Consider the following 27,221-nt stretch of genomic DNA (forward strand, 5'->3'; position numbering starts at 1 on the left):
CCTGTGGGAGATGCCCAAGGGATGGATGGTCCCACAGTGCTCCAGGGTGGGAAGCAAAAGGGCAGCTCCTGCGCTCCAGGGCTCATGTGGAGGTCACCAGACCAGGGCAAAGCAGCAGATCAGAGGATTAATAGGTTGAAAAGCAGCTTGAACCTGTTGGAGCCTGATTACTAATTAGAGCCAGAGGTCATCCTGTACATGAGGAAGGTGGCCAGGACAATTCCAAGGGGCACAAGCCAGCAGCAGGGCAGGAGGGAAATGTGGTGCTTGTTCCAGTGTTTCAGAGCAGACTTTACTCCCTTGGAGGAGGTAATTGGAGCTGGGCAAAGCTCATTCCAAATCTCCAGCCTCCATAAACTTGGTATCTAACCCTGCTAGCGTGAAGAGATTTGCAAGGCAGAGCAGGGCTGTAGCTTCCAGTCTTGCAGGCAGTTTTGTGCAGGGAAACTATCATGAGACAGCACTAAAACTCATATTCCCTCTGCCCCAAAATCCTGCCAGGTCAGAAGGTACCAAGAACACACTCTGAAATCATTTAAAACCAGCTCCAGTTGGGCAAAATTGCTAAATGGAGTGAAAAACAAACCTTCCCCAGTGACAATTTGGACCCTGGGAATGCCTGAAGGCCTGCAGTGCAACAGTGTCCTCCTTCCACACAGCAAAACTTGGGGAGCAGTGACTGACATGGGATGAAGACCTCATCCCCCCACCTCAGAGCAACCCTTGAGGCTGCAGGACCCACCTGGATGCGAGCCAGCAGTACCCACCCCTCAGGTCACTGGGTCTGCAGCTGGAGACATCTGCTCTCAGCCTTCTCGGGGCTTTGGACCTGCATTTGTGCCTCCAGTTGTGCAGTCCTCAGCACAGGAAGGACACAGAGCTGTTGGAGCGAGTCCAGAAGAGACTATGGAGATGATCCAAAGGCTGGAGCACCTCCCGTACGAGGACAGGCTGAGAGAGTTGGGGTTGTTCAGCCTGGAGAAGAGAAGGCTCCAGAGCGACCTTAGAGCAGCTTCCAGTGCTGAAAGGGGCCCCAGGAAAGCTGGGGAGGGACTCTTGGTCAGGGAGTGCAGGGAGAGGATGAGGGGAAATGGTTTTCAGCTGAAAGAGAGGAGATTGGGATAAGATCTTAGGAAGAAATGTTCTGCTGTGAGGGTGAGGAGGCCCTGGCCCAGGTTGCCCAGAGCAGTGGTGGCTGCCCCATCCCTGGAGGGGTTCAAGGCCAGGCTGGATGGGGCTGGGAGCCCCTGATCCAGTGGGAGGTGTCCCTGCCCATGGCAGGGGTGGAATTGGATGGGTTTGAGTCCTTTCCAACCCAAACCATTCCATGATTCTATGGTTTGTGCCTGCCTCACACGCAACCTGCCTCCAGCAAGGCCTCCCCATCCCTGGAACCAACACTGGGCAAACAGAGCAGAGAAGGAATCCCACAGCAGACTCACTGGGGTACCATCACCAGGACTTCTAGAAAGAAGAGGTTCTTTCTCCAACACAGTGAATCAGTGCTTTATTTTCTGTATTGAAAGAGGTACAAGACCAGCAGTGAGCTCCAGGTACTGAGCCAGTGTGTTGCATTTTTAAGTGCCCTCGTAACGATGGGACCGAGGCAAAATGCACGCAGAGAAAAGCCTCCAATGTGTCCCTGAGCGCAGCTGCACCGTAACAGCACCAGCAGCACTTCCACACCAAACCTCTCGTGCGCTGCTCTAGAGCTGCATCACCAGACCCACAGATCAGCAGCAGGTTTGCTGTCTTCAAAAAGCCTCGTGGATTGATCTTGAAGAGGAGGATTTGGAGGGAAGGCCACAAATCAGATGCTGAATCAAGGAGAATCAGTGCCACGGCCCTTCCGAGGGCAGAGGGAATGCAGATATTGATTCCTAAAGCCTGAGTTGCGCAAAGTGCAGCCCCTGAGCCTGATGCCAGCCTCCCTCACACCAGCATCTGGTAAGGAGGAGCAGTCAGTGCCACTGGGGTTGATCACACAGTGATAAATCTGGTGTAAAGCCAAGGCAGAATCAAGCCCAGAGGACAAAGGAAATCTAGAACCATCTCTGCTGTGTGCAAGATGGGCAGAGGGGTAAAATACCTGCGTGCTGTCCAGCAGGATCATAAAATCATCGTTGCTCTAGCACCCTGGAAGGGTTTATATAGGGCAATTCATACCATGATCCCAGCCCAGAATAGCACCAGAGATTAACCCAGGCTCTGACCTCAGCTAATCCTGCATTACTCCCTGGAAATGCCAGCGGAGTGACTCTGGATTGCATCAGTGCCATGGTGGAATCGGCCCCTCCTGGCTGCGATTTCAGAGCTGACAGCAAAACCACCCCAGAGCTCGGCAGAGGCAGGACCCCTGTGTGCTGCTCCCATGGACAACACCAAAAGGAGGCAGGAGTAGCTGCTGCCAGCAGAGGTGAGGATGCTGGTGAGAGCAGACGGCTGAGGAGGGGGTAAAGGTGGGTAAAATGAAGGCCTTTCCATCACCCCAATTTGTGTGGAACACCCTCAGGCACAGATCACACAACCTGCCACCCAGCACGCACAGAGTTCCAGCAGCCTCCTTTCTCCTCGCCTCCTCCAGCTCCTCCCAGCACCCCAAATCACAGCAGCCCTGAGACGGAACCAGCCCGGGGAAACCAGGAGCTTCTTTGGGGTTTCTCTTGCTCCTGGTGTCCTCCTGACTGGTAGTGAATGCTGAGGTGTGAATGCAGGATCAGTCCAAGTGCCATGTGCCACGTAGAGCAGCTCGCTTACTTCTCCTTCAGGTCCTTGTCTGCTTTGCCTAAAAGAGGGGGAAGAAAAATCAGGGCTTGCATTTCTTGCTCCAGAACCCCTAGCCCCTTTTACACAGTTATTTTGCTACGCCCAGCTAAAATATCACACCCATCACAGTCCAACAAGTGGGACAGCAAATCCTGGCTGGGTGCTGCCCTGAACGTGGCCTCCCAAAGCCTTTTTTTGACTCAGCGATAACAACAGGAGCAATAACAACCGCGAGAAGCCCTGCCCTCCCCTGCAGCCAAGCTTCCTGCCCGCAGCGCAGCTGTAATCTTCACAGCTGCCTCCTGGCTTCCATGAAGGCTGAACCAGCAAACTCTTCCAGTGTGTTTTTGCCACCACAGGAGGCCCCTGCCCTCCCCCTGCACCATCAGCAGAACACCCCCAGCCACCCCGCAGACACGGTGAGAGCTGTGGCTGCATCCAAGAGCTCCAGCATTTCATCAAGGGAGGGCAGGGAGCCTCCAAGCAGCCCACTAAGCAGATGGTGGCATGCGAGATCTTTGAGGATGCAAGTGGCTCCTCGGCTTATCTGAGCCACCAGCTACAAGAGCCGCAAGCACGGCATCGCACACAGCGTAGCCGGGCTATCAGCTTCCCCCAAAAGAACTACAAGGGCTGAAGCAGCCACCAAGCCACAGCTTTCACCTTTCGGGACAAACTTGAGCGAGCTGCTGAATATTCAGAAGCGGGACTGCCCCATCTTTGGGCCATCGTTGAGGAATTCGTGGCCAAGCCCATTGCCACACTTGCCGCAAGACACCTAGGAGGGCAAGGAGAGGGTTGGACAACAAAAAGCTGTGAGAAAAAGCCCTTGGGGTTGTTTTTGCTGCTTCCCAAGTGTTTCGGGATCAGCACCTTTAGCGCTCCCGGCCGCTCCTTGCGCTTGGACACGCTGTCCTCGTGGATGGTCTCGGTGAAGGCTGGCCACGGGGACGAGTGCTCGTACTTGGCACGGCTGGAGAAGAGCTCATGGCCACACTTGGCACAGACGTAGATGCCTGGGGAGGGCAGCAGGAGAGGGGTCAGTGCTGGGGACACATCAGCTGGTGGACATGTCAGCAGGGCGACCGGGGACACGCGTGCTGGACTTTGCCCATGGAGCAGGAAACACATTCCCTAGAGGTGCTCCTCTGCAGGATGGATCGCATCCAAGCCAGCCCCTACAAGGACCCCCCAGCCCCAACTTTGCAGGCAGCACCTCCCACATCCCCCAGCCCGGTGGGGGGATTCTCCCACAAGAACCCCAGAGAGGGGACCCCCACCCCCACTGCTGGATGATGCCCTACAGGAAGAAACCTCCACCCCATTCACCGCTAGCCTGGGGACCTCAGCCCCTGCTCCCCCAATCCTGGGCCCCAGAGAGGGGACCCCCACCTCCACCCCCACGGCTGGAGGATGCCCCACAGGCAGGATTCCCCCCCATACACTCCCACCCTGCACCCCACGGGGGGTAAAATCCCCTCAAAAAGACCCCAGAGAAGGGACCTCCATCCATCCCCAAGGCTAGGGGCTAAAATCCCCCTAAAAGGACCCCAGAGAGGGGATCCCCATCCCTCCCCACGGCTGGAGATGCTGTACAGGAAGGACCCTACCTCCCCATTCACCTCTACCCTGGGGATCACACCCTCTGCCAGCCCCCCTGCACCCCACGGGGGGTTTGAATCCCCCAAAAAGGACCCCAGAGAGGGGACCCTCATCCCTCCCTACGGCTAAGGGGTAAAATCCCCTCAAAAGGACCCCAGAGAGGGGACCCTCATCCCTCCCCACGGCTAAGGGGTAAAATCCCTTCAAAGGGACCCCAGAGAGGGGACCCCCATCCCTCCCCACAGCTGGAGGATGCCCCACACAAAGGACCCCCCCCAATCCCTCTGCCCCAGGGACCTCCCCCGCCGGCTCGGGGGCTCCCCCCGCCCCCCGGGACCCTGCAGCCCCCTCCGTGTGTCCCTCACCCGGCTGGAAGTGGTCCTTGAACACCTCTCCCCCCAGGAAGGAGCAGAAGGACATGGCGGCCCCTCCACCCGGGAACAGGCCCCGAATCCCCGCCCCGGGCCCGCCCCCGGCGCAGGGAGGGGGGGCAGCTCCGCCCCGACCCCCTCCTATGGAAGTCCAGCCCCCCCCTCCATGGGAATCTCGGACCCCCAGAGCCCCTTGGGGGGGGGCAGCCCCATTGCCGGGGGTGGGGGGGGCAGCTCAGCCCCGACCCCCCCCCCCCCGTGAGAAACCCAGCCCCCCCCGAGCCCTCTAGGGTGGGGGCAGCCCCGGGAGGGGGGGTGTCTCTGTACCAGGGGGGCAGCTCAGCCCCGACACCCCCCACCCCCCCCATGGAAATCCAAGCCCCCCCCCATGGGAATCCCGGAGCCGCTGAGCCCCTCGGTGGGGAGGGGGCGGTGGGGACAGCCCTGGAGTGGGGGGGCGGGTACCAGGGAGAATCCTACCCCCCCCCCCCGCCATAAAACCGAGCCCCCCGAGTGGGAGCAGCCCCATGACGAGGGGTGGGGGATCCCGGTACCGGGAGGGCAGCTCTGTCCCCACCCCCCTGCCCTAGGAATCCCGTCCCCCGCAGCCCCCCGGTGGGGAGGGGGCAGCCCCGGTGAGGGGGGGGGTGGGGGGCGGTGCGGGGAGAGCGGGGCGGAGCGAGGAGCCGGCGCGGGGCTGCGGATGCTCCGGCCCCGGCGGCTGGAGCGGGGTGAGCGGCACCGGGACCGGCCCCCACCCCCCGCCTCCGATACCGGCATCCCTCCCCGCATCCCGGTACCGGCATCCCTCCTGGTACCAGCATCCCTCCCGGTACCAGCATCCCTCCCTGCATCCCGGCACCGACCGCTCCTCCGGTACCGGCATCCCTCCTGGTACCAGCATCCCTCCCCGCATCCCGGTACCAGCATCCCTCCCTGCATCCCGGCACCGACCGCCTCTCCCTGTACCGGCATCGCTCTTCGGATCCGGAACCAGCCTCCTTCAGCACCAGGACTATCTCTTCACCCTTGGCACAGGGTCCGCTCCTTCCCCACTGCCCGGTACCGGTACCGTTTCCCCAGCAGCACCGGGACTGTCGGTCCCTTTTCCAGCCCCAGGACCGAGCCACCTCCAGCAGCTCCGCGACTCCCCTCCACCCCAGGTACCGGGGGGCCGTGGGTTGGGGTCTGGGGCAGCTGCAGCCCCCTAGAAGCTCTGCCCAGCGCGGGCGATGGAGCTTGGGCATCTCCTGGGGGGTTCAGGGGGCTCCTCCACCCCACACCCACTGAAAGCCCCGTGGATGGGGATCTCACGTCCCAGCATCGCGGGGCGCGGGGACCCGCGCCCCGCGATGCTGGAACGTGAGATCCCCAGGAGCCTCCCCACACGGGGCAGGGGGTGATGCGGGTGCTGAGCTTGGTGCGGGGCGCCTAGAGGAGGTGGCAGCAGCCCCGCATGCGGAAAGGTAAGAGCTTTGAAGGTGAACTGCAGGCAGCAGCTCCTTGGCAGGTGACGAGCTGCGCGCGGCTTCATTTTTCCTTCTATTAAAGTGTGCAACATAAGTCCCTTCTTCCCTAGTTTTATCTGGATGAGCCCTCATCCAGTGGGCTCTGATGGAAATCGCACCTTCCTCAGTGCAAAGGCAAAAGTGCCAGCGCCCTGGCACCAAAGCCGGGGACTGTCACGAAGAGCCAGCCCTGTTTCCAGAGCCCCGTGGCCCACGCGAGGTCCTGGGATGAGTCCCTGCTCCCTGATGCCAATGGACGTGTCTGTCAGCCACGAGCTCAGCCCAGGGCTGTGCCCGCGTGGAAAACCCTGCATGGGGCCGGCACGGGCGATGATGCTGCCCGCTGGATGCTGCCGCTTTGAATTAGGTCAGGCTTTCATCTCGGGCAGGCTCAGCTCCCTGCTCCAGCCCCCGGGATTGATGATTCGTGGCAGGTGCCGGAGCAAGGGGAGGAAGGGGCTCTCGCTGCCGCACCGTGGGGCGGTGGGAGCCGAGGATGCACCATATCATTGCATTGAGAACAAGTGATGCGCTGTTTGGAAAGCATCTCCCTTCTGATCCTTCGAGATCAGACGAGCGGAGTGTCAGGAAAGGTTCCAAACAGACTCAAGGGCTGCGTACACCTGCAGGGTGCGGATTTTCAGCCAGTGGAAGGAGCCGCAGCGGCTGCTGGGACCCGGTGTGTCATCAGCATCGTCCACCCGGACGCCTGCTGCTGACCAGGAAGCCTTTTCAGAAGGTGAAGCTGTGCCTGAAAGAGATGGGGGAACCGGCCAGGCCTTTCCCTACGGCCGTATCCTGGTGGATCCAGGGCTGAGAGCTCTCCTGTGAGCAGCAAGGGCCATGCCTTTAGGGATGCAAAGGTCTCAGGAGGCAAAGGTCTTGGGATGTGAAGGTCTCAGGAGAGCCCAGGTTCTCTTCACTCTGTGATGTCCACCCCATGTTAGAAGCTGCTCTAGGCATCATCAGAAGCCTCTGCAGGGAGGTGTCGGGGGAAAGGGGCAGAGGACAGGGACGGTGGAGAGGTGACGGTGAAGCAAAGTTGGTGGCAGAGGCAGAGCTGTGCTCCAGCACTGTAACAGCACTGAGTGGTGGGGAGGCTTTGGGAAGGGGTCACTGGAGGCCCAGAGCTGGTGCTGGCTGGCTCTGAGCGTAGAGTCATAGCATCGTTAAGGTTAGAAAACACCTCTCAGCTCATCCAGTCCAACCATCAGCCCATGCCAACTGAACCATGTCCTGAAGTGCCACCTCCACATGCTTTTTGAACCCCTCCAGGGATGGAGACTTCCCCCACTGCCCTGGGCAGCCTCTGCCGCGGCTTCACTGTCAGTAAATAAATTTTTCCTGATACCCAATCTAAACCTCCCCTGACACAACTTGTGGCCATTTCCTCTCATCCCATCAACTGTCACTTGGAAGAAGAGCCCGGCGCCCACCTCACCACAACCTCCTTCCAGAGAGTTGCAGAGAGCGATGAGGTTTCCCCTCAGCTTCCTCTTCTCTAGGTTGAACAGGCCCAGGTCTCTCGGTCTCCTCACAAGGCTTGTGCTCCGGACCCTTCCCCAGTCTTTTTGCCCTCCTCTGGACCAGCGTGGGGTGCTGGTGGTGCAGCCGTGGCACCAGTAGGGTTTGTGCCCAGCTCTCCCGACCCTTCCAGGCACCCGCACTCCCCAGAGATGGCTGCGTTTCAGCAGCACATCTGTAGCCCCCGCTGTACTTGACGTCCCTGCCAGATGAGAACTCCCATATAAGCCCAGGCTATTATTATCTCCATCTTCTCCGTCTTCCACCGTGCTAATGGTCTCTCAGGAAACAGTCATCCTTCTGCTTCTTTTTTTTTTATTATTTTTTTTTTAGCTCTTAAAACCCACGAATCTCAGAGCAGTGGTAACGAAGAGCCAAGTACGGTGGAGAGGAGAACCAAGCCTTCCCCAGGCACAGGGGAGCCGGCATCCCTTTAATCTGGCAGGGACAGGGAGCAGTGGCCAGGCAAGACCAGCCAAGGACCAGCCCCCGCGCTTTCAGGTAGGCACAGCCAAGGGTGATGGGCAGCACTGGGGATACTGGGAATGGCAATAGACTAGGTATTAGGAGGAATTTCTTCACAGTGAGGGTGGTGAGGCATCAGAACAGGTTGCCGAGGGAAGTGGTGGCTGCCCCATCCCTGGAGGTGCTCAAGGCCAGGTTGGATGGGGCTTGGGTAGCCTGGTCTAGTGAAACGTGTCCCTGCCCATCGCAGGGTGGTTGGAAATAGATGATTGTTAAGGTGTCTTCCAACCCAAACTATTCTATGATTCTATGATTCCATGATTCCATGGTTCTATGGCATGGGGCCATTGGGGAACCTGTGTGACGAGGGTCCTGGCTGCCTCTCATCTGCCATCCTTGGGCAGGAGCTGTATGGAGCCCCATGGCATTGGGGAAGGGGTTCCTTTCAGGCCCAGCTCTGCTGCTCATTTTCTTCTTCTTGCTCCCATTTTGCTGTTCCGGTGCTTTGCCTGGTGCCCCAGAATGTTTTGTCTGCCAGCAGGTGCCGGTGGTACCAGCAGTGCCAGCAGCCCTGCCTGGGCACTGGGTATGATCAGGGGCATCTCCTGTGGGTTGTTTGGGGCTAACAAGTGGCTCCTGTAAATCAGAAGCGATGCCAGAGCCACGAAGCGTGAGATTACATAAACGGCGCTGGAGGCAGCTGCAGCACAGCCTGTAATTAATGCGAGACAGTGAAGGGCTTTGAAGATCCAGGGTGGCAGATGCCGGGTGTGAGACAGCCCAAGGGTGCAGGATCCTGCTCAGCCCTGGCTCCCAAGCTGAGTTGCTTCCTCCCATTCCCCTGGCAGCAGCGGCGATGCGAGCGATGGCAGACCAGGCTGCAGCAGCGGCGGACGCCTCTCCAACCCTGGCACCGTCCCCGGGCTCACCTCAGCGCGGGGATGGAGATGGGCTGACACCTCATCCCACTGGCATGAGGGAGGACGGCGGTGGCCAGGATGGCTGCGGGCTCCTTTTCTCCGTGGATGGGAGCACGAAGCTTCCCCCGTCGCCCCAGCCCGGCGTGGGGATGCTCCTGGCTGACCTCTCTCGGGTCTCCCAGCCCCGGCTGAGCCCGGCCAAGTCCCACACGGCCCCATCCTCTCCAAGCGTCTCCCCATCAGAGAGCCGTGCCGCCCTGCTGCGGTTGCGGGAGGCCAGGCTGGAGGACACCAAGAGGAGGCTGTCGGAGGCTGTGCAGGAGCCCCTCAACCGGCTCAGCCGTCTCATGGCTGAGGAGAGCAGTCCCACGCTGCGTGCGAAGGCGGGTGCCGGGGAGCAGGAGGTGGGGGGCCGTGGGGGACGCCGAGCAAGGGACTGGAGCCCCTGGGAGCCCACCCTGAACTGCCGCTACGAGATCTGCTCCTACGGGGACGTGATCCAGGTGGTGGAGGTGGCACAGCGGGATGCTGAACCCCAGCTGCCACCTCCTGAGGAGCCACCGCCGGCACGGCCAGGGGGCACGGTGCCAGGTAGAGCCCTCGCCTCCATCACCCTCCTCGCCTACGGATACTTCATCCTGCCCCTGCCGCCCTACGCCGCCGGCCTCTGCCTGGGGCTCATCTGCGGGCTGGTGCTGGGCTTCCTTGCCATCCTCCTCCTCCTGCCCAAGACTCTGCCGGCAGCACGGGGACCGCGGAGCTGCCTGCGCCCTGAGCTGCTCCCTAGGGAGCCACGGGAAAACCTCCACCTCCAGGTAGGAGAGGGATGGTTGGAGATGGGGTGCTGGGTGCTGGCTGGAGGGGAGCCCGGGCTGGGGTGCTGAGCTTGATGCGGGTGCCTTGTGCGGCACAGCGGGAAGCAGCCAGCTCCCTCTCCCCACGCAGGGCTGGATGAACCAGCTGCACACCTATGACCCTGAGCTTTTCCACCCCTCGCTCATGCACTCGGTACACGCCACACTGGATGGAGCCACCCTCAAGCTTTCCTACCCCAAGAGCAACATCTCGCGCCGAGCCACATTCGAGGAGGAAATTGTTGACGTTGCCTTCGTCAGCCACCGCTGCTATGACCTGACTGGTGCCAAGGTGAGCCCAGCAGTGCTGAGGACCCCACATCGTGGGACTGGGGCCCTACCTTTGTGGGGACCTGCAGCACCCTGGCCTCACTGCTGCTCTTGGTGCTGCAGATCTTCCTCTGCCCTTCCAGCCTGGCCCGAAAGAGGACATGGAACAAGAAATACCCCATCTGCATCCTCCTCTCTGCTCCAGTGGATGTGGGGTGCAGGAGCAGCGAGGAGCAGGACACGGAGCTGCAGAGGGGCGAAGGGATAAAGAAGGCACCAGCGCCGGGGCAGGACGTCCCAGGGGACTGCAGGGAGAGGTGTCTGTACCTCTTTGGCCGGACGGGTAGGGAGAAGGAGGAGTGGTACCAGCACCTCGTGCGAGCCTCCCGCGGGACCCCCGGCAGCAGCCACGGTGAAGCCAGGGCAGGTGAGATGGGGCTGTTGTGGCTTCGGCTCTGCACGGGCACTGATCCGGTGCGGGAGCTGATGCATGCCGGGAGGATGAATCATAAAATCACCAGGTTGGAAAAGACCCACTGGATCATCGAGTCCAACCATTCCCATCAAACACTAAACCATGCCCCTCAGCACCTTGTCCACCCGTCCCTTAAACACCTCCAGGGAAGGTGACTCAACCACCTCCCTGGGCAGCCTCTGCCAGTGCCCAATGACCCTTTCTGTGAATAATTTTTTCCTGATGTCCAGCCTGAACCTCCCCTGGTGGAGCTTGAGGCCATTCCCTCTCATCCTGTCCCCTGTCACTTGGGAGAAGAGCCCAGCTCCCTCCTCTCCACAACCTCCTTTCAGGTAGTTGTAGAGAGCAATGAGGTCTCCCCTCAGCCTCCTCTTCTCCAGGCTAAACACCCCCAGCTCTCTCAGCCGTTCCTCATAAGGCCTGTTCTCCAGCCCCCTCACCAGCTTCATCGCTCTTCTCTGGACTCGCTCCAGAGCCTCAACATCCTTCTTGTGGTGAGGGGAGCCTTGGTAGAGAGCAGGAGATGGAGGAGCTGCAAACATAGCTGAGAACATTTGCAACAGCAGGGAGAGCCCTGAGGATCCCCTCGCTGGCACAGGGTGGTGGCCTTTCGCTGGCATCGTGTCTGGGCAGTGTCACCTCGCACTCCATCCTGACCCACTCGTGTCCCCAGGTGTGGGACCGGCTCCGCTGAGCAGCGGCAGCAGCAGTGGTGGCAGCGCCGAGGACATCCCCTCTGCCATCCCACCCAAGGACCTGGTGGGAAGTGTCCGACAGAAGATCTTCCTGGATTACAGCTCCTACATGGCGCAGTGCCTGCCGGGCAGCCTGGAGCGGAGCGCCTCGCACGGCACGCTGGGCAGCCCCATGCCCACCAAGGTGAGTGGGGAGCGGGACGTGAGTGCTACACAGGGGCTGATGGACCTTGCATGCTGCCACTTCCACTCCTGTGGTTCATCTCCTCCTTCCCGGTGCTGTGGTTTGAGCAACCAAGCCGTGGGACATGGGAGCACTTGGCCAGCGGGTCCCACTGCCCATGGAGCCACCTCGCTCCAGGGGCTCGTGGCTTCTGTCCCCGAACAGCTCAGTGAGGACGCGGGCAGGAGCAGCGAGGCGTGCATGGCCTGGATGAATGCACTGGTAGGGCGCATCTTCTGGGACTTCCTCCGGGAACAATACTGGGCTGAACAGGTCTCCAACAAGATCCAGAAGAAGTTGAGCAAGATCAAGGTGAGAGGCAGGAGCATCACAGCACCTGGGAGAACCCCATCACAACGGCCCTGTGGCAGGTGCCAGGATCCGGTGACCGTCCCCATGTGGTTTCCTTCCATCAGCTCCCTTATTTCATGAACGAGCTGACGCTGACAGAGCTGGACATGGGCACATCCATCCCTTCAGTCCTCAGCGCCTCCAACCCCACCATCGATGACCGAGGTAAGAGCCCCACAGAGTGGCACGAACTCCAGGGCTGGCTCCACGGCAGCTGCTATTGAGGTGCCAGCCTGGTCCCCAAAGCAGGGAGGCTTCGGCAGGCACCAGAGCAGCCCCTGTGGTGCTGACAGGGGCTCAACCTGTTCCTCTCCCCGGCAGGGCTCTGGGTGGACATGGAGGTCACCTACAGCGGCTCATTGCAGATGACGCTTGAGACAAAGATGAACCTCTGCAAGCTGGGAAAGGAGAGCGCTGGGGAGGAGAGCAGCCCAGCAGAGGCAGGCGGAGACCGGTAAGGAGACCCATGGGTGGGTTCCATCCTCCTCCTCGAGCAAAGTGAGAGGGTGCTGACCCCTAGGGCAGCCCCTGACACTCCCTGGGGCTCGCAGGGCCAGGCCACGGCTGATCCTGCTGGCAGACAGCGACGCGGAGTCATCCAGCGCCGGCTCCTCCGATGAGGAAGATGTTGCCACCGTAGAGCCTGCAGGAGCCCCGGGGGAGCGGGTCCCACCAGCCGGCACGGAGGGGTGAGGGGTCTTTCCGAACCTTGATGCAGGGTGGCTGGGGAGGTGCTGGGGATCACGGCACCGTGCTGGCTCAGGGGCTATGGTGACAGATTCCCTGGGGAGGCAGACACCCCATGACAGCCCTTCTCAGGGGTCTCCTGTCCCCCCAGGGTGCTGGGACAGACGCTGGGAGATGCTGAAACCCAGCACAGCTCTGGGTCTCACCCTGCTGCTGAGCCATGGCTCCTCTCGCTTTAGCCATGTCAGCGGCAACAGCACGAGCCGGAAGATCCTGCGCTTTGTGGATAAGATTGCCAAGTCCAAGTACTTCCAGAAGGCCACTGAAAACGAGTTCATCAAAAAGAAGATCGAGGAGGTTTCCAACACGCCGCTGCTGCTGACGGTGGAGGTGCAGGAGCTGGCAGGCACCTTGGCTGTGAACATCCCCCCACCGCCAACAGACCGTGTCTGGTACCAGCTCTCCTTCCTCCTGCGTGGAGACCCCCACACACCCTCCCTCCATCTCCCTTTGCTGCCTCTGGCTCAGCCAAGGAACCAGCTCTGGGGCTTTGGGTTCGTCTGAGGCACCAGCGAGCCGGGGCTGCCCTCCCAGAGGAACTCCCACACCTCAGACTCATTTCTCCTGGCCTCCACCCATGCCAAGATGGGTTCTGGGGACCCAGAGCTCCCACTGCAACACGGCCACCTCCGCAACCCTAAAAACCAGCGGTGGGGCCACATGGGCTGCACCACAAGTTCGGGATGTGATGCTTTTTGCATCTTTCCTTGCACAGGTACAGCTTCCGAGTCCCACCCCAGCTGGAGCTGAAGGTGCGCCCGAAGCTGGGTGAGCGGGAGGTGACATTCCTCCATGTCACCGAGTGGATCGAGAAGAAGCTGAAGCACGAATTTCAGGTGCCTGCTCTTTTAAAGGGTTCAGCAAACCCTGCTGAAGCAGGGACATTGCTGTGGTAATCGGAGCTCTGTTCGGACCAGGGTTGTCTCTACACAAAGCCAACATCTGACCCAGTCGGAAAAGACAACCTAAGTAGTGAGCTCTGAAGGCCACTGCACCAAGCACTGCAGTGCTTGAGGGAAAGTGGTTTCCTCCCCGTCTGTGCAGCCCTACCCCAAGCAGGGAAGGCTGACAGCAACTTTGGGAGTTTTCCCATCACAAAGTCAGGAGTCTTCCATCACAAAGTATTTGCTGGTTTGTTTTCAGTCTCTCACCTTTGAGACCTCTCATTAGAGAGCAGAAATGTCTCCACAGACATTTAGGCACCCAAATCCTCCCAAAGAGCTGCCCATTTAAGTAGCTTCTAAGTGCTGGTCTCTGCCCTCTGCTGTGATCACCCTTGGAGCCAGACACACAGATAAGCAGGGTGAACGAAAACTGCTCCTGCTTGTCCCTACCCCAAGATCTCCAGAGCCGACGATCCTCCAGGGCCAGGCACAGTCAGCTGCTGATGAGGGGATGGGAGCCCAGGACCTTCTGTTCACAGCCCAAGTCTCTGACCTGAGCTCCTGTGGCTCTTGCCACGGCCACTCCTCAGCAGATGTGTCACCAGTCAGGTAGCGGCATTCAAAACCACTCACTTGTTACCCTGGATTCCTCTTTTCAGAAAATTCTGGTGATGCCAAACATGGACGATCTCATCATTCCCATCATGCGCTCTGGCCTGGATCCGCAGCCGCACACTGAGGGACCACCCAGGGACCTCCCAGCCAAGGCAGAGAAGAGGCTCTGAAGCACAACAAGCAGGGCAGAGTCATTGCACAGAGCTCAGGGACCTCGCTGGGACCTGGAGCCAGCCAGGGCCTGGTGCTGACTGCATCCCAGGCTACGCCAGGGGTTCTGAGCTTCTTGGTTCATCTTAACCTCAGCACTTTTGTAGGCAAGCCTCCTCCTCAAATAGCGCAAGCACATGTTCAGAGCAGAACCAGCCCCAGGGCAAGGGGTTTCTTGGAGGCCCAAGAACTTCATGCACCTCCTACCAGGTTGCCAGGACTCCTGGTCAAGGGGGAAGCTCTGGACCACTGGAGGGCTGGGCTTTCCACTGTCTGGTTCCCAAAGAGGGTGCAGGACGCCCAGACCGGTTCTGCACTGAAGGAGTTGTGATCACGGCTGATCCAAGGCATCGCAGCTCCAAGACGCATCACACCCTCCCCGCAGGCAGCTGGACTGCAAGGAAAACATGGTTGGGAAATGAGTCCCAAATCTGAATAAATCCATCACTGCCTGGTCTTACCTCGCAGCCAGCTCATTGTACACACATTCCTAGATCTGCTGAGGATGCTGGCTGGGATCGTGGGGCTTTGTGCGGAGAGAAGCCCATGGGTCATACGTCCAGCTCAGCACAAGGAGTGCCTGGGTGTACGTGCATGCAAGGGGAGATGTGGTCAGGGACACCAGGTGACGGGAATGCCCAGCATTCCCAGTGGAAACCAGGGTGGAAGAGCCAGCACCGGCTCTGCTCTCCTCTGGAAGAGAAGGGGAGTCTTCACCATGGTTTGGGTGAATGCATGCAGTGGGAAAAAACTCACTGGGCAGAGGAGGGGGAGGAGCCAGAGAACAGAGCAGACACTTGGATGTCCCAGTTGGTCTCTGTCCATATGGGCCAGTCCCAAGTGCTATTTGTCCCATCCCCACCTGCTGAGGAGCCCCCAGGACATGCTGCTGCCCAAGACAGCACTGAGGACAGGCAAGATGTCCCTCCAGAAGGAAGAGAGGCAGCAGGAACAGCTTCAGCCCTTTTTATTGAAGGTGCCCAGTCAGGTAGCCTCGCGTATCTCAGCCCTCACAGCTCTTCCTGCGCTCCTGGCTTGCTTTTCACCAAGTGTTTCTTCTGAGGGCCCTGGAAGAGAGCAGAAAGGAAAGCTCTCAGTGTCAGTGGCAGACAAACCTGGCCTGCAAGGCTGCATCTGAGCTGTGGGGAGCAGGAATGCAGCTCTGGCCCCTTCCAGCTTTGCCGGGCTGCTCCTGGTCCCTGCTCCCCAGCTGGGAGCTCTGTGCTGTCATTCAACAGCCACCTCCGTAGCCCTGCAGGATTCAGGAGTCACTGCCCTTGAACAAAGGGTTACTTTATCTGGACACCTCAAAAGCATCCAGAGAGCCACAACAAGTGACCTGCTCTAAGCCAGCTGAGCTGACGGGCAGTCAGAGCCGTGGAGGGGAGCAGTAACGGTGCTCCACCAGGAATCCATAGTGGCAGAGCCCTTCCAAGCTGCTGGAGGAGCCCTGGAAGAAGCAGGACTTCCCACAGCCAAAGGCACAGGTTCTCATCAGCCACCTCAACAGAGCCAGAGGGGTTTCCACCAGCTAAGAAATGCGGTTGTCCTGGACCTTGGGAGCAGACGGCAAGGGTTACTGAGGTGCCTCTACTTCCAGCCAAAGGTAAATGTTTACTTCGGGGAAACTCCCCCCACAGTAGAAAATGGCAAAGAAAACATCTGCAACCAGGCAAAACCACCCCCTGTCACTAAGATCCACGTCACAACTGCTCAGAACTTGCAGCAACAGCAAGAGCAGAACGCAAAACAAGCTCCTAACACCGAGATAAAGGAGAACAGCTTAACCTCAAAAGAGCTCTGCAAAGGCATAGCCAATCCTCCTGCCAGGGCTAAGGAGGCTTAGCCAGTTCCACAGGGGATTTCTCACTGACAGGCCAGATCCAGACACAGTTTATGGCTGCAGGGCATCCAGGCAGCACTTTCTTTCATGTTTGCTAGCTAAAGGCCTGGCTTCTTTAGTGCTTCCTCCACTTTGTAGTCAGGCTTACACACCAGCTGGGTGAAGGTTGCAGAACTATTCAAGAAACAATGCTTGTTTTGGATTTAGAGTGATTTTTTGCTCTGGATTTAAGAAAAATACACTCCTTGGCCTTTCTGAAAGCTTCCTGACAACAGAATCACAAATTTGGGTCTGAATTTGACCCAATCTTTTCCTCTTAAGAACACCAAGGTTATAAATCATTCCAAACAAATCAAAGAAGTGCACAATTAGGGGAGAAAGGGACCATATGTCCAGGGCAGCACCTGCCAAGTTAACTGCTTGTTGAAAACATCCTGTGGTGAATGGGAACTGGTGGGCCATATGGTGGATTGTTTGCTACTTGGGCTGTCTTGGATCACTCACACAATCACCATGTTCTTCCTTAGCATCATTTCTGCAGTGCGAATTGAATTCATGCCTGGCTTTTACGCAAACCAGTCCCGATCACTCATTTGGCTGTTGTTATCAAGAAGCAGACGCTTGGTTGGTGTCAACCAGTTGCTTTAGTCCCAGCTGCAAACTTGGCCTGGGAGCTAGAGCCAGCACAGAGCGTAACTCACCATGAACGCCCGCTTCTCCTGAGCTGTCTGGAAGCAGCCGTGGCCAAACTTGGAGGTGGTATCGATGAATTTGAGTTCAATAGCTTCCTGAGCCCGGCGGCTTGTATGCACCAGAAGGGACTGGAAAAGAGGAATTAAGATGCGTCAAACCTATCTTTATAGATAATCTGGACATCTCTGACGGAAGCTGTAGCTTCCATTAGATAATTATCTCCACAAAAATCTGCCTTCTCAGAGAAATGCCCCGATGCTCACGCAGAAGGCGATGCCTTGGGTTGCAGAGCAGCTCTGAAAGGAGCCAGCTCCGCACTTAGGATTTCATTTGCTCCCAGTCTGCTTATAGCCAATGTTTCCCAGCCCTCAAAGGCTTGCAGCTCCTGTCTCCAGAGAGAGCATCCGACTGCACGCTGCCACAATCTAACAGCGAATGGTCTCCCTGAGCACCACAGTCACACGTTCTCTGTGACACAGCACCAGGGACCCAACCAGTCTCCCTGACCAGCATTAGGAGGCAGTGGCCTTCTCCACACGGTGATTCGGCTCCTGGAGAGCCACAGCCTGCTGCACTCTCACCTTTCGGAGGGTAAGCACACGCTTCTTCGTGCCCACGACGCAGCCTTTCAGCATGAGGAAGTCGTTGTTGACCTCCCCATAGTGAGGAAAGCCACCCTGTGGGGAGAGGGAGAGCGGGTTGGCAGGCAGGAGAGCAGGACGTGTCCACCGGTGGCTTTTTTGAGGGAAGGAGAAGGTAGTGACTGACAGTCCTTCTGGTTAATGACACACTGCACCCCTCAGGTCTCCTGCTCAGGACTACCAGAGTCTGTCAGCCACGCTGACTACATGATCCCAGCTAAACAGTGTCCCGTAATAGCTGGGGAACCAGCAGCCCTGCCTCCTTCTCTGGAGGATTTGGGTGAACAGGGAGCAGAGCTGGCGAGACTCCCCAGTTAAAAGTTTTTAATAAGCAAAAGTGAATTCTCAAATCAAGTAACAAACCCGTAACTGTTGACAATAGATTTTTAAGGTCATTTGTACTTCTTTTTAAACAAAGTTCTCAGTTCCTGCCCAAGTTATCAGCTGAAAGTTAAATGTTTGCATCTACCAAGGGACCTAAACATCACCCTACACAGAGATTGTTTTCCATGTCCAAAATATGAGGAAAGGAATTTATTTCAGTGAATTTATTTCAAATCACTGTCTATGCAGCTGTCTCCAGCCAAGGAGATTCCTGCAGCCAGGGCCAGTCTCAGCCCTTTTAGCCCCTCAGCTCTTACCAGAGGTGTAATCGTCTTCTCAGTCATGTCGTAGTGCGTCGAGGCATTGTTCTTCACCACCTTTCCATCTTCCACGTGGATCCCACGGCCAATGCGGTAAATCTAGGAATGGAAAGGAAATGGAGAAGGTGACATCCCTGTCCCCTCACTGAGGGATGGCATGGTTTTCACCAAGATGTTCCCCCTGTTGCCTGTCCCTCAAGCAGTGAAACAGCACCAGGAATGACATAGAGAAGAACAGCACTGCACATCTTTAGGGAAACATCTGAGAAGCTGCAGGGACGAGATGCCACGGAGCAAAGGATGGTAGCAGCACGGAAAGAAGGCAGGTAGGAAAGCTCAGTGGTTCTCTGAGGGACCCGTACCTTCTTGTTGATCTCTGTGCGGTGGTGGTAGCCCTTTTGGCCAGCCCGAGCAATGGAGTAGCCAACCCGGGCCGGGTGCCAGGCTCCGATGCAGGCAACTTTGCGTAAGCCCTTGTGTGTCTTCCTGGGAAGCTTCTTGGTGTGCCAGCGGCTCGTCACCCCTGGAAGTGTGACCAGACAGAGCAATGAGAACACTGCAGGAGGTTCAGGGCTGGGATTTGAGAGCTGATGAGAGGAGAGTGTCATCATTCCTCTGCAGTTCTTGGAAGACATCATGTTGGAAGGAGACCAAGAGCTGTCACCACCATGAGAGGCCAGAGCATAGAACCGTTCTCACTTCCCATGGATCTGATCAGACTGTGATATCTTCCTGCTGAGCACATCCACACACACGCATGGAACACCCACACCTCCACACACATGGGTTTTGTAAGAAATGCCATGGCTTTACATACTCACAGAACGTCTGAGCCTCCTCGGAGGACTCAGCATGGCCGACAACAGGGCCTTTACTGAGATGAAGGAAACCAAGCTCTGCTCCAATGGAACTGTGTGTCATGGTCGAGGCTTTTTGCTACTCCCTGTGCAATGAGTTGGTGGGTTCTTAGCACGGCTAATGCTCCCCATCCCTAACGCTACCACATGGCAGTGACACATGAGAAGGACAGAATCAAGCTCCTGACAAGGCTCTCCATGCTCTGTACCTTTCATCCCGTGCCCCTTGGTCACGCCAATGACATCAATCATCTCATTCTGGCAGAAGACACTGTGCACGGAAATCTGTTTCTCCAGCCTTTCACGAACCCAGTCAACCTTGTCGGCCACTGTCCCACCGTTTAGCTGGATCTCCATCACGTGGGCCTTCTTCTGCCGCAGTGGGAGCAGCTTCATCTGCATTAGACAGTGTGTTAGGGCAAAAGGTTGCCTCTCACGTGCCAGACATGAACATGAGGGCAGAGCCACGTCACCCATCACAATGAAGGCCACAGGGGTTGAACAGAGTCAGATCTTCACCACCCCTCCCTAGAACACCATCAACCCCTTCATAACAATGACCTGGGTCAGGATGCCTACACACCTCTTCGACCCAACTCCTTGTCCTTGAGCTCAATCGCTGCACCCCAGTGCCCCATTCCAGGCAGCGGCTGATGCTCACCTCTCTGAGGAGCAGAGGAGCAGGCCAGCTTCTTCCTACCCCAAGAGTTAAAAGGTAAATGCCCCAGAGGAGCCCATCGCCAGAGCACCACCTGAAGGTGAGCACTGTGACCAGCCAGGATGCAGCGCCTCCCTATTGGTCATGCTCCACCTCTACTTCCAGACTGAGCAGTCATTTCCAGTTCCCACCAAGAAATGCCTCTGCCCTCTCCCAGTCCCAGTTCTCTGTGCAAAGTCCCTGCCAAATCACCACAGCAGGACTCGGAGGGTCTCTGCCAGCCACAAGTGAAAACTTGAGCCAGCTTAGCTCTGTCCCAGACTCAAAGCAGCTGGTTTGCTCCAGGGATCAGCATGAAAATGGGTGCTGTGAATCCAGCAAGCAGCATCTGGCAAAATTGTGCCTGCCCCTGGGTTATTTTTGCCCAAACATTTGACACCAGTTACTAATTTGAGGTCATCACGGGGCTTAAGGTCCCGTGCTGACACAGGGCTCACCACCTGCTGAGGCTCTGCCCAAAGTCTGCTCCCCACCACAGGGCACGTGGGCTCCCCAGCCTGTGGAGCCACAGCCCCTCTGGCAACGCCCCAGCAGGGAGCTCTGCTAAGCCTGGCTCAAAGGGACTGGCTTGGTGTCAGAAGGCAGTGGGAAAGGTCGACCAGCACCTCCCATCGCCTACATGCCCTGTCCCACACACTGTGACCACCACCTGCCTGCTCAACCTCTTCTGACCCTACCAAGACCCGCTCACTGCCCTGGTCCCCAGGCCCTCTCCACATTCCCAAGCTGAGGAAGACCCTGAGGTTCTGACCTGCGTGTGCACAATGACGCGAATGACCTTGCAGTACTTTTTCATAGCCGCAAAATCCTTCTCCAGCTGCTTTTTGCCATCCTCATCCTGCCATTTTTTGCAGTACTTGGTAAACGCCTTCTTCTTGCTCTTGTGCCTACGACAGAAGCATTCAACATCCAGCAGAGCTGCACGGTGAAGAGATTCCGCGCTTCCCTATGTGTCGAGACAGAGCTGCATCGGGGGACAAATTCCTTGCCAGGCACTTCCCTGGAGGCACAAAGTACCTACGGGTACCTGAACCTCGCCTGAATGTCAGGGTCATGACACGGGGATCTGAGGTGGGAAGAGGAGAGTGAATAATGAGCTGCAAAAAAGGGCTGGAAATGCAAACCTTGTTGCATGAGGAATCCAGTTGTCTCCCACTGACTGGCTCAGCGCCATCAAAATACAAGCGCAAAAGCAGAGCTAAATGGAGAAAACAGCCTCCAACAGGGATCAGAGGCTGGTGGTGGGTGGATCTCAACAGCACTTTTGCAGGAGACATGATTCCTACAGTCATGAAATTCATGTTTCTGTTTTCCTCTCTACTAGTTTGGGATTTGGGGTGTTGATGTTTATAAGGACCAGTGGTCACATTCTGCATCAAGCTTCTGGTTTTACTTCTTTTCTTTGGTGCCTCAGCTCAAGTATTGAATTTAACGGAGAGAAGAGAGGCCAGACCTACACAAAGGAAAACGAACCTGCAGCACACGCTGCCATACGATATTGTGGAGAGAGTGAACTTTGTCCAACCCCTAGAATAAATTTACATATGCATATGTCGATTCCCAGCATCGAGCTGTTTGCGGTATCTCCGTGCATGACTAAATAAACGGCAGTTTTGCTCCATCTCAGAGCCAGCTGCCAGGAGCTGTGTGGTTTCCAGTGGCTGGGCATCACGGAGAAGCTGCGGAAAGACCTGTGAGGGACCCTCCCCGGTCGCAGAGGCACGTACCAGTTCTTGTAGAAGCGCCGCCTGCACTCATCGCTGATGTGCTCAGCAAAAACAGTCTTGAAATTCCTCAAGCCCTTTGGTGTTTCTATGTATCCCACGACTCCCACCACCACCAGCGGGGGGGTCTCGATGATGGTCACGGCTTCCACCTCCTCCCTTTTAGAAGTCTCTGTAAGACAGCAAAGGAAAATGGTGCTCAGCACCGTCTGGGATGAGACCATTCCCTGGAGCTGCTCGTGGCCCATGCTGTTACAGCAACCAAGCCTCAACTCATCCATCTCCCACATCCATCTCCCAAGCCCTGCTGGAGGAACACACAAGGTTTGACTCCCAGACTCTGAACAGGTCAGACCCTGTGGCCCAGCACACTCTAACCCATCTTTTCAAGCTTGGGGGAAGCAGTCCATGGGATGGTTCCTGCCCTGGAGTGTGGGCATCCCATAGGATAACAGATAGTTCCCCAGTGAACCACTCCAAGCCTGGGATTGGAGTAGTAACCCTGCAGGGTCCTTCTGGATCAAACAAACCACCAGCCACCATACCAGTGTGGGGACTTCCCAGGAACCTTCAGACACAGCTCATGCTGGCAGCGAGGTGGCCCTTGGCCATCCAAGATCTGGATGGCATCACAGGAGATGATAGTTTGGATGCTGTGTTCTCCACCACCTGCTCCCAGGAGCAGCCTTTCCCACTAACAAGTCTGTTCCCTCGTTTCTCTCCTGGATGTGGGTCCCTGCCTCCATCAGCCAAGCCTTACTGAGCCCAGGCCTGTGCACCTCCCGCACAGTGTGTGTCATGCCAGCTTTGTAGCCCAGGAAAGCTGTCAGGTGGACCGGTTTGCTGGGATCATCCTTAGGCCACGACTTCACCTTCCCTCGGTGGCGACGGCTTCTCTTGTGGGGGAGGAAGCCCAGGTGGCCATGCCTGGGAGCAGAGAACTTGCGGTGCGACTGAAGAGAACAACAAAAAAGATCAGCTTTGCTTTCAGGTCCCAGAACATACCGAGACCCAAGGCACAATGGGAAATCTCCCCATTAAGATCACAGAATGCTGGAGGAATCCTGGGCTCTTCCTCGATCCCAACATGAGAAAAAACAACACAGAGCAGGAAGAGATTTTGTTCAGGCTTCTACCGTAGCAGAACTTAATAACTTTCTGGACAAATGGTGCCAAGTAACTAAAAAAAATTCAGCGTGACCTTCTCTAAGAAACTCCCTCCCTCTGCTTGAGGACTTTGTAGGAGAAATACGTTCTTTACTAGATCTGCCTTACTGCGATTTTAATTATAATGACTTATTCTGTATTCTGCAGCACCAAAAGGGCCTGCTCAGAATTCATGGACTTTGTGTTGTCGAGGCAAACAGAACCAAACAAGCCCAGCCAACAGTCAGAAGAATCAGGAAAGGATGCCCAAAGGAATCAGTAATAAGAACACACGCAGGTTAAATATGCACCTTGAAAACCAAATTAGAAGAGCTAAATATATAAACCCCAATTGCAAGGTCATGCTGAGCTAGGCAGTGAGAAGCAAGAGCGGTTTAGAGACACGGACAAGCCCCACACAACTGGCTCCAAGGCAGGAAACTGGGGCCAGCCCAAGCAGCGAGGGGTTAGATCCACATCCACCACGACTCCCGTTGTGCCACAATCCATCCCAGCACCTGGATGCACTTTTGGCCAAGCTTATTTTGCAGCCCAAGCGGAGCCCTGTCGAGCGTGGCCCCATCTCAGCCGCAGCACCACAGCCCAGCCCTGCTCACGGTCCCTCCGCACACAGCCCAGCGGCGGCAACACCGTCTTTACCAACCATGGGACGCCTTCGCCCCGGCAGCAGCAGAGAGAGGCTGTCGGTGCGTGCCTCCCCTGTCTTATACTCAAGATGGTTATCAGCCCAAAGACACAAATTTAGCTGCTGGCTTCACCCGCCGCTATATCCATTTCGCCCTGGGCAGAGCTGGCGGGCTGGACAAACAGTTGTGGTGTGGTAAAGGTCAACGGCCAGTGTCTCAGTTTACTCCTGTGGCTCCCAAACAATGCAGACATGGATGGCAGCGATGAGGGAGGTTCCCAACGGTGAGCGTGCACTGGGGTGTGAGGGCTGCACCAGGCTCCCCCGGCCCGCTGAAGCTGCTGGCTCGGGGAAGGGTGTGTTGCATCCTTCGTCAGCCCACACTGCCTTCTATCATCACACACAGCTCTCTGTCAGCCTAGATCATGCAGACTTAATAATCCTGGCTGGAAAGAGTCTATTCTCCAAGCCAAACATCTCTAATTCTCTCAGCCTCCCTTCATGGGGGAGGTGTTCCAGGTCTTTGATAATTTTGGTGGCCTCCTCTAGACTCACTCCAACAGATCCACGCCCTTCCTGTGCTGAGGGCTCTGTAGTTGGACACAGTATTCCAGGTGAGGTCTCACCAGAGTGGAGCAGAGAGACAGAATCCCCTCCCTCACCTGCTAGTCCCACTGCTTTGGACGCAGCCCAGGACATGGTTGAATTGCTGAGCTGCGAGCACACATTGTTGGCTCCTGTGGAGCTTCTGATCGACCAGCACCCCCAGGTCCTTCTCTACAGGGCTGCTCTCAATCCCTTCATTCCTCATCCTGTATCAATACTGAGGGCAGCCCCAACTGAGGCGCAAGATCTTGCACTCACCTTGTTGAGCCTCATGAGGTTTTCATAAGCCCATTTCTCCAGCTCGTCCAGGTTCCTCTGGATGGTATCTTGTCCTTCATGGGTGTCACCCACAAACTTGCTGAGGGCACCCTCAATCCCACTGTCTGTGTCATTGATAAAGATAGAATCAGAGAATAACCAGGTTGGAAGAGACCCACCGGATCATCGAGTCCTACCATTCCTATCAAACACTAAACCATGTCCCTCAGCACCTCATCCACCCGTCCCTTAAACCCCTCCAGGGAAGGTGACTCAACCACCTCCCTGGGCAGCCTCTGCCAGTGCCCAATGACCCTTTCCATGAAAAGTTTTTTCCTAATGTCCAGCCTAAACCTCCCCTGGCAGAGCTTGAGGCCATTCCCTCTCGTCCTGTCCCCTGTCACTTGGGAGAAGAGCCCAGCTCCCTCCTCTCCACAACCTCCTTTCAGGGAGTTGTGGAGAGCAATGAGGTCTCCCCTCAGCCTCCTCTTCTCCAGGCTAAACACCCCCAGCTCTCTCAGCCGCTCCTCATAAGGCCTGCTCTCCAGCCCCCTCACCAGCTTCGTTGCTCTTCTCTGGACTCGCTCCAGAGCCTCAACATCCTTCTTGTGGTTGGGGGCCCAGACCTGAACACAGGATTCGAGGAGCGGTCTCACCAGTGCCGAGTAAACAATAGTAAACAATACCGCTTTAAATTGGAAGGGGGAAGATTTAGATGAGATCTTAGGAAGAAATTCTTCATGATGAGGGTGGGGAGGCCCTGGCCCAGGTTGCCCAGAGCAGTGGTGGCTGCCCCAACCCTGGAGGGGTTCAAGGCCAGGCTGGATGGGGCTTGGAGCCCCTGATCCAGTGGGAGGTGTCCCTGCCCATGGCGGGGGGGGACTGGAGGGACTTTGAGGTCCCTTCCAACACAAATCACTCTATGATTGTATATTTATCTTTGTTTATTCTTTCTAGGTCTCTGTGTGCAGCACGGTCCATCCCGGTGCCGGCGGCTCCCTGGGAACCCGCCCTCACTAAAGTCACGTTGGATCAAAGGAAACTTCGCCTGCGCGGGGCGGGACCGCAGGGACCGCGTGGACTACAACTCCCAGCGTGCACCGCGCGGCGGCGCGTGCGCCAAGCAGCACCATGTGACTCTAATCACCGCCCTGAGGCGCGCCGCCATCTTGCCCGCAGCCATCTTGCCCACCGGGCCCGCGCCGCCGCCGCGATGCCGGAGGACCGGGACTGGGAGGCCTACAAGGTGCCGCCGACCCGCACCCCCGTCGGCGAGAGGGCCACGTCGGTGCCCAACCCGGTCGACCTCTTACAGACAGTCTTTAACTACGTCGTCGATGCGCCCGTCACCTTCGTGCGAGGTACCGGATCCTCAGAGCGCGGCGGGGGCGGGACCGGGGCACCGGGAAGGCCACAGGGGACACTGCACGGGCACCGGGAAACACACGGGGACAGACACGGGGTCATGGGACAGAGGGGCACAAGCACAGAGACAGGGACATAGGACAGAGGGACAGACAGAGTGACATTGGGACACAAGCACAGAGTGACAGACACCGGGACACGGCCTGGACAGAGGGACAGACACAGGGCCTTAGGGACAGAGCACAGCACAAACAGAAGGACATGGTACAAAAACAGGCACAGCGTGGACAGAGGAACAGGCGGTGGGATGTGGGATACAGACACAGGGACATGGAACACAGCCTAGACACTGGGACAGTCAGGAACACAGCACGGACAGACATAGGGATGTGGGACACAAACAGCACAGAGGGACAGACACCAGGAACACAGCCCAGACACTGGGACATGGGACAGAAAGGAACACAGCACAGACACATAGATGTGGGACACAAAGAAGGACAGAGACGCGGGTGGGTGTGCAGGGGCTGGGAGCCCCAAGCTGGGCACGCACAGCACAGGCTGTGCCACTTGCTGTGGGGCGAGGTCTCTGACCCCCAGGTTGTCTCCACAGAGTGGATCGAGCGGCAGCAAGCCAAGAACAAGTTCTACTATTACCACCAGAAGTTCCGCCGTGTGCCTGACCTGAGCGAGTGTCTGGAGGGCGACTACCTCTGCTTCTACGAGGCCGAGGCGCAGTGGAGGAGGGACAGGTAAGGCAGCTGGCACCAGGCGAGGCCTGGGAATGGCAGCCTTTGAATTAACTCTCTACATTCTCATGGAATTTGGGGTGTTAATGCAGCAGCTCCTGCCCGTCCCATTGCAGAATGCAATGATGATCCTTAAGGTCCCTTCCAGCTCAAACTATTCTATGATTCTATGTCCATTCCGTAGCCCTGCAATACTCCTGAGCCAAGCAGGGTGACACTGGGACACATCCTTCTGCACTGCCATGTTCCTGCTGCCGGGCTGTAACAGCTCACAGGGGATCATCGCCCCGTTTTGTGGCTGTGGCTGCATCCCTCCCCTTCTTTCCACAGAATGGTTGATCAGGAGATCGTGGAGATTGTCCGGGAGAGGCTGGGCGCATGCAAGCAGAGGGAAGGACCCAATCAGTTCCAGAACTGTGCAAAGGAGGTGGAGCTGCTGGCACAAGTCACCAAGGCCTACCAGGACAGATGTGAGTACAGCAACAGCCTGCAGAGCACACAGTGAACAGGCTATCGAGCCATATCCCTGGCTTCACAGGGAACAGAGGCTCATTTCTAATTAGCTGGGCACCCCTTAGACATTTACTTGCTTTTCAGATGGTGATCTTGGCGTCCACGGAAATGCAAGGACATGCCTGATGAAGCAGAAGCACAGGATGATGGAGGAGAGGAAGGCAAAAGAAAACGCCTCTCAGCAGAGCTGAACGGTTGGCAGCTCCCTCGTGGTGCTCGTGTCCTACAGTGCATGCAGTGTGAGCGGCAGTGCTGTCAGCCTCCACAATAAACGCACAGCCCAGACAACTGCCATACACCTAGAATGCAGCCTCGTTCTTTGGAGGGATTTGCCAACA

The 27,221-nt window shown here is 57.2% G+C and overlaps 4 protein-coding genes across 4 annotated transcripts; 2 read left to right on the top strand and 2 right to left on the bottom strand.

Moving 5' to 3' along the window:
• Window positions 1-1,478: 1,478 nt before the first annotated feature.
• On the bottom strand, window positions 1,479-4,855 carry MSRB1 (methionine sulfoxide reductase B1). Its single transcript, XM_069869860.1, has 4 exons — window positions 4,734-4,855; window positions 3,640-3,782; window positions 3,430-3,544; window positions 1,479-2,785 (listed from the first exon to the last, which is right to left on the bottom strand). Exons 1-4 carry the CDS (start codon window positions 4,786-4,788, stop codon window positions 2,754-2,756), a joined length of 345 nt encoding a protein of 114 aa, XP_069725961.1. The 5' UTR covers window positions 4,789-4,855; the 3' UTR covers window positions 1,479-2,753.
• On the top strand, window positions 3,433-27,179 carry NDUFB10 (NADH:ubiquinone oxidoreductase subunit B10). The gene is made up of 5 exons (XM_069869859.1): window positions 3,433-3,438; window positions 25,450-25,617; window positions 26,235-26,373; window positions 26,701-26,840; window positions 26,968-27,179. Exons 2-5 carry the CDS (start codon window positions 25,470-25,472, stop codon window positions 27,072-27,074), a joined length of 534 nt encoding a protein of 177 aa, XP_069725960.1. The 5' UTR covers window positions 3,433-3,438; window positions 25,450-25,469; the 3' UTR covers window positions 27,075-27,179.
• Window positions 8,109-14,961, top strand: LOC138727366 (testis-expressed protein 2-like). Its single transcript, XM_069869747.1, has 12 exons — window positions 8,109-8,272; window positions 9,085-9,971; window positions 10,102-10,302; window positions 10,404-10,707; window positions 11,429-11,634; window positions 11,839-11,985; window positions 12,090-12,189; window positions 12,346-12,478; window positions 12,576-12,713; window positions 12,951-13,163; window positions 13,487-13,607; window positions 14,315-14,961. The coding sequence occupies exons 2-12, from the start codon at window positions 9,093-9,095 to the stop codon at window positions 14,438-14,440; spliced, it is 2,568 nt and encodes an 855-aa protein (XP_069725848.1). The 5' UTR covers window positions 8,109-8,272; window positions 9,085-9,092; the 3' UTR covers window positions 14,441-14,961.
• RPL3L (ribosomal protein L3 like) lies at window positions 15,431-23,569 on the bottom strand. The gene is made up of 10 exons (XM_069869784.1): window positions 23,411-23,569; window positions 22,361-22,553; window positions 21,604-21,772; window positions 20,628-20,763; window positions 19,368-19,554; window positions 18,664-18,824; window positions 18,299-18,400; window positions 17,598-17,693; window positions 17,025-17,144; window positions 15,431-15,547 (listed from the first exon to the last, which is right to left on the bottom strand). Exons 1-10 carry the CDS (start codon window positions 23,411-23,413, stop codon window positions 15,491-15,493), a joined length of 1,224 nt encoding a protein of 407 aa, XP_069725885.1. The 5' UTR covers window positions 23,414-23,569; the 3' UTR covers window positions 15,431-15,490.
• Window positions 27,180-27,221: the final 42 nt, after the last annotated feature.

Source organism: Phaenicophaeus curvirostris, chromosome 16 (genome assembly GCF_032191515.1).
Source record: "Phaenicophaeus curvirostris isolate KB17595 chromosome 16, BPBGC_Pcur_1.0, whole genome shotgun sequence".
In the NCBI taxonomy this organism is placed as follows: Eukaryota; Metazoa; Chordata; class Aves; order Cuculiformes; family Cuculidae; genus Phaenicophaeus; species Phaenicophaeus curvirostris.